The sequence below is a fragment of the Mus caroli genome, chromosome 11 (genome assembly GCF_900094665.2).
Source record: "Mus caroli chromosome 11, CAROLI_EIJ_v1.1, whole genome shotgun sequence".
In the NCBI taxonomy this organism is placed as follows: Eukaryota; Metazoa; Chordata; class Mammalia; order Rodentia; family Muridae; genus Mus; species Mus caroli.
In genome coordinates, this window is record NC_034580.1 from 41,560,701 (window position 1) to 41,567,093 (window position 6,393).

At 44.8% G+C, this 6,393-nt stretch overlaps 1 protein-coding gene across 1 annotated transcript; it reads left to right on the top strand.

The window, feature by feature from the left end:
• Window positions 1-1,428: 1,428 nt before the first annotated feature.
• On the top strand, window positions 1,429-4,718 carry Fam71b (family with sequence similarity 71 member B). Its single transcript, XM_021177400.1, has 2 exons — window positions 1,429-2,127; window positions 3,312-4,718. Exons 1-2 carry the CDS (start codon window positions 1,504-1,506, stop codon window positions 4,611-4,613), a joined length of 1,926 nt encoding a protein of 641 aa, XP_021033059.1. The 5' UTR covers window positions 1,429-1,503; the 3' UTR covers window positions 4,614-4,718.
• Window positions 4,719-6,393: the final 1,675 nt, after the last annotated feature.

The window sequence follows — 6,393 nt, forward strand, 5'->3', positions numbered from 1 at the left end:
TATATAATGCACATTAAATGAAGACAGGGTTGAATGACAGAAAGTGAGCAAGGAGCGGGAGAGAAACACATGAGTTATTTCTTAGTCAATAATCTAATATTATGGACTCTTAATCATTATCCCCTTACAAGTCACTTTGCCATTCTTTCTGGAGAAGCTACTCAATGTCCTTAGGAAAAATATTTTAATTTTTCTGTGGTAAACAACTTTACTTTTTCCATTTCCTTCCCTTATTGGTAATGAACAAAACGCTTGTTGATGAAATCTTTGTTGCATAAGTGAATGGGAGAGTTGGCCTCAGTGGACACAGGTCCGTGTTTACTGAAAAGTTACGGATGGAGCACAGCACATGGAGGTGAATGTGAGGGCAGAACACAACTCATTCTGTGACTGGAGTTTATTTCAAGATCTTTACCCAGTCATCACCAAGGGGTGGGATAGGGAGTAGGGGTGGGTGGGTGGGTGTGGGTTTACTTCAGAGATATTTTTCTAACTGGAGGAGGGGGATTTCAGTTTCATCACCTTCTGCCAAGTAAAGAAAGATATATTTGCTACAATTTCTCTGAAAAGCTATTCCAAGAACCCAAATGTCAGTGGTTGATGAGGTAGGCATAGGGGTGAGGGAGATGGCATGAAATGCGGGGAATCCTACAGTGATTCGGGCACCTCTGCTGTTCCTAGTAACACCCAAGCCCACACACTGTTGACTATTAAGCTTCTCTATGTGTGAAGAGCTGGAGTTGGACAGTCCACAGCCCGACATGGAGAAAAGCTCTGACCCCAGTTAACAAGACTGGCTTAGAACCCAGTGTTAAACTCTGACCCCCAGCAAGAATCTGCAGCCTTGGTTTCCTGCTGTAACTTATGGCTTTGAAAAAATTAACTTTCTCCAAATGGAAAAGTGACCAAAAAAGCTGTAGAGATACCAACAGTATTGATAAAATGCTAGCCTTTGACACATCACAGGAACTGCTGGGGGCCATTCCTTTACCAGCCATGGAGAGCCTGCCCTGACTGTGCTGTTACACATTGAGGCCTTGGTGAGGGAGAATCCAGATGGAGGGCTACCACTAACAAACCACACCCCACCACGAGGATTCTGTCCTCAGGAGGTCATTCAGGTGAAGCGAGGACAGTCCTGGAGAAAGCACCTGTAATAAGACTAACGATGGAACTGAAGACTCCTGACTTGGATGCTGACAAAAGCGAAATGGCTTATAACTTAGGCATTCCAACAGTCTGATTTTTAAACTGCCCAGCACACCCGCATCTATATTCTGACTGCTGGTGGTATGGCTGGGGTATGGAGGAGGGTGTTGGTCTGATTTGAGGGGTGATTGCTTAAAGGGCAGGACAAAGGGGTGTGTGCTGGTGACAGGTCACAAAGGACGGCAGAGGATAACTGTGCAGGTGTGAGGACATGTGGGCAGAAACCTTGCTGGGAGATGGGCAATTGCCTTCACTCCCTCCCTTTCTTGGGAACACGATTTGTGGCTGGCCGAGATGCCTGGGATGAAGAGAACCATGAGCAGTGAATGTTTGCTGCCTTATTACACTGCCCACAGTTACCGATCCATGGGCGTGTTCAACACCTCCATGGGAAACCTACAACGACAGCTGTACAAGGGAGGAGAGTATGATATTTTCAAGTATGCACCAATGTTTGAGAGCGACTTTATCCAGATTAGCAAAAGAGGAGAGGTGATTGATGTTCACAACCGCGTCCGAATGGTGACTGTGTGCATCGCATCTACCAGCCCAGTCCTTCCACTGCCTGATGTCATGTTGCTGGCCCGACCAGCTAAAGTTTGTGAAGAACATGCCAGACGAGCCCGAATCATCAAGGGGAAAGGTTGCAAGCCTTCAAAGACTTTAGAGCTCACCAGGCTGCTTCCTTTGAAGTTTGTCAAGATCTCTGTTCATGATCACGAGAAACAACAGCTGCGCCTGAAGCTTGCCACAGGCCGAACTTTTTACCTGCAGCTGTGTCCCTCTTCTGATGCACGAGAAGACCTCTTTTGTTATTGGGAAAAGCTTGTCTATCTCCTGAGGCCACCAATGACCAATTGCATCAGTAACTCAACGCTTCCCACTGGTGAGACAAGCGTTGACACCAAAAGTACACTTGTAAGTTTCAAAAGATTCAAACAGTGTGGGGAGCTTTGGGGAGCATCTCAGCGGGTCCCACAGAGAGGTTAGGACTGTCTTTGGCCCACCTGGGAAATGTATTACAATTGTTATGGTATATATATATATATATACCATATACATATATATATATAGGTATATATATATATATATATATATATATATATATATATATATATATCAGATATATGTTTTCTTCTTTTGGAAGCAAGTTCTCAAGATGTGTTCCAGCCCGGCCTGGAACTCAACTCACTATGTAGCTGAGACTGGCTTTGGGTTAGCCATCCTCCTGACTTAGCCTCTCAAATGTTGAGGTTGCTGGCAGGTGCCACCACAGCTAACCAAAATAATTTTTAATTTTGATTAACATATATTAATTACATATATATTAATGTGGTATAGTGTGACATTGATACTGGTATCTAATATGTAATGATCAAATTTGGGTGATTGGTTACGTTTATCACCCCATATATCGGTCGTTTCCTTGTGCTGGGAATATTCAAAATCCTCTTGTTATTTAGATAAATAAGATTAATGACTGTCAATCATAGACATTCATAGAATACAGACATAGGGAGCTATTCCTCTTATCTATTAGTTATATTCTCTATGTTCCTGCTCCCCAGTAGCCTGTCCAGGACCTGGTAGCCACTAATCTATTTCTAAAATCAGCTTTTTAGTGTAGAACACATTTTTGGTTCCTTCCCTTGAGCCAGGATCTACTATCCTGTACCACGCACGCGTGCACATGCGTGTGTATGTGTGTGTGTGTGTGTGTGTGTGTGTGTGCGCGCGCGCGCGCACGCGCGAGCATGTTTCAATAAGCACAATCCCCATGTATGTACATGGACAACTAGTTTTAAGGCCATCAAGATATCAAGTGTATCCCCTTGAGCCAACAATCCATCTGTAGAAATGTGTCCTGCAAGGACAAACACAAATATGGAAAATACATTCTGCAACAGCGTTTCCTTTTGCCCTAGAATTGGACAGTTGAGTCTAAGTGGCTGTTGACTGCGGTGCAGTGGGAGGGATCTTGTCATGGGAATTCAGATATGGTTTCAGTAAGAAGCCCCTGGGTTTGAGCCCCAGAATGAGAGAGGAACTGGGCACTCTGGCCGATCACCTCTATCTTACTGTTTCTTCTCCTCTTGGCACAGGTCTCAGAGATCCGTGGAGAAGGGGATCAGAATTCTAGGCCTCAATCATCTCCAACTCTGTCAGAAGCCACTTCTGCTGCATTTGCAGGAGGAGAGAGGACACAACCGGCTGCTGCAGCTGCTGTTACTCCAGTATCTGCCAAAGCAAGGGCGGCAGGGGTGGCAGGGGCAGCAGCAGGGACGGCAGGGGCAACAGCAGGGACGGCAGGGGCAACAACAGGGACGGCAGGGGCAACAGCAGGGACGGCAGGGGTAACAGCAGGGATGGCAGGAGCAACAGCAGGGACAGCAGCAGAGACAGCAGGAACAGCAGCAGGGACAGCAGGGGCAGCAAGGGCAGCAGGTGGCCCCATGGCTGCAGCAGTAACAGCCCCCTCGGCAGGTATGACAAAAGCGGAGACAGCTACAAGTCCGACTTCAGGTGTCATAAGCCTGGCAGCAGCAACAACCAAGCCTCCAGGTTCAGGCCAGGTAGCCGCAGCCATGGTAGGATCAGCTGCCAAAGATCAAGTAGGAGGTGAATCCAGCAAGGCCATGGCACTTGTTGCAAACATTACCTTAGAAAGTGTAGACGTGGCCTTGGCAGGAGCTGCCAATTCTATTTCGGAGTCCCCTCCTGCAGGGGGTGATGCTAGTGGCTCCCCAGACACCGGCCTGAACGTAGCATTTGCAGGCAGCATCAAGACCAAGGGGCCTGCTGAAAAGAAACCTGAAGCTCCCCTCGTGTCAACCTTGCAGAGTGAAGGCTACATGTGTGAAAGGGATGGGAGCCAGAAGGTTTCCCAAACTAGCTCTGAAACAAAAAAGGAAAAGAGAGAGCGACGAGAAAAGGACAGAACGAGTAGCAGGAAAAGTTCCCACCACCGCAGGACAGGCACGAGTCGCCATGGTTCCAAGGACAAGAGCCGGAAAGCACCTTCCTTCCGGTCTGTATCTGGAAAAACGAGAGAGGACAAAGGGAAAGGGCATGGCAGATTAAGGGGCAAGAGACACAGCTCCTCTCACAAAAGTGAGTCCAGGACTGGTCACAAAACCAGGAAGAACCGATCACCAGCTGGCATGGGGTCTGTGAGTAAGAGAGCTACTAAGATTACATCATTTTTCAGGAGTTTCCTAATAAGGCCTACTCCAAAAGCAGGGGACACCTCATGTGATAGAGGAGGGGTAGACATCGTGACGAAGTTGGTAGAGAAGAAGCAGGACATAGAGGCTGTGATGGAGAAAAGCAAGGATTTAGAGTTCAATGATACCGTAATCTCTGAGACAATGGAGAAGATCATCCTTGAAACCAAATCCATTTAAATAAGATGCAGAGCAGAAAGCAGCCCCAGAGACCAGGGTTCAGAGGAGCAGCAGGGAGCCAAGTCCAGCTTGCTTCCATAAAGGCACTTTCAATAATAAAGGTTACGTAACTCCAAAAGAATTGTCTTCTGTTCACATTTCTGTGTCACGTACCTTCAGTGACATCACAATAGCTTCTGTGACATTAACTGCTCCAGTGAGGTAAGCCCTCCCACTGCAGGTCCTGACAAGCTAATGCTGGCGCAAGAGCGTTTTATTTATTTATTTTTTTAGCCCCTTCTGTCTTTGGTTCCCTAAGGGGAGGTCATGGGTCACTGGGGGAACTGTGTACCCATTCTCCCTTCCTTCCCAAATGGTCATTCAAGAATGGGAAAAGTGAGTCTTGTCCATATTTGAGGGGATACAGGGCAAGAAGATGCTGTGGCCTTATTGTGCAATTGGCATAGGGGAGTCTATGATCTAGATCAATGATTCTTAAACTGCAGGGGCAAGTCCTGAATGTAGAATAGCAAACAGACAAACAACAATGACAACGACGACAACGACAACAACAACAAAAATCTGGCAGTTAAAGCTTTCTGAATTTGTAAAAACAAAGCAAAATCAAAATGAATGAATCTGAGATAACTTTGCAGAACAGCTCACAACACACCTCTCATTGGGCATGAGTCACAGTATTCACCAATGAAAGGTGTCTGACTGAAAGACCAGCGTAAAGGCTACTGCCAGCTAGGGGCTGCAGTGCTTTTTACAAGTTCTCTGCTCTCATTTTAAAAAAAGGTTTAATTATAGAAAACAAAAACATGTGTTTTCTACCCCCCTTTACTATATAAATATTGTTGAAATGTATTCTGTGAACATGCTTGGCTTGGAAAAGTGCTACTTGAGTTGCTGATAAGAGAGTCATAAAATATTGATAAATTCATGTTGCCTTGAGATCAGGGACGGACAAATTCCTCATACTTTCTGAAAAAGCTCTGAACTTATTTCTGTCATTTTGTAGTATTTACCTAGGCCAAGTGTCAATCTGAGCAATGATAATTATTAAATCAAAGCTATACTTTGATTCAAGTCTGAAAAATGTTGAAAATGTTCTTTCTTTTTTTTTTTTAAAGATTTATTTATTTATTATATGTAAGTACACTGTAGCTGTCCTCAGATACTCCAAAAGAGGGCATCAGATTTTGTTATGGATGGTTGTGAGCTACCATGTGGTTGCTGGGTTTTGAACTTGGGACCTTCGGAAGAGCAGTCGGCGCTCATAACCACTGAGCCATCTCACCAGCCCCGAAGATGTTCTTTCTTGAAGTATCACATGTTCAGTCAAGATTTGACTTTTTAGAGATTTGTTTTCATTATTTTAAATCGTGTGTGTGTGTGTGTGTGTGTGTGTGTGTGTGTGCAGGTGTCCTAGGGACTAGAGGCTCCTCATGGAGCCGAAGCTTCAGACAGTTGGGAGATACCCAACATGAGTGTTGGGGTCTAAACGTAGGTCCTCTGCATAAGCAGGACACGCTTAGTCACTGTGCCATCTTTCCAGACCTAATATTTAATTTCTATGAAAAAATTAACATGTATCTCATTCATATGCCAATTTGCTTTACTCTCTGATAAACAATATGATTAAATGTATTCCAAAGAACTTTTTATTGGTTCTTTGTGAATTTCACATCCTGTACCCCAGTCCTGCTTATCTCTCCATTCTACCCTCTACTCTTGCATCCTTCTTGTCAAGATAAAATAAATAAATAAATGTCAAAAACAAAACAAAACAAACAAA

What these genes read in the sequence shown, in the direction of transcription:
- Fam71b (XM_021177400.1), top strand. Translation starts at nt 1,504, where the DNA reads ATGCCTGGGATGAAGAGAACCATGAGCAGTGAATGTTTGCTGCCTTAT. An exon ending in TTGACACCAAAAGTACACTT is followed by an intron (nt 2,128 to 3,311) that starts GTAAGTTTCAAA and finishes CTCTTGGCACAG; the next exon opens with GTCTCAGAGATCCGTGGAGA.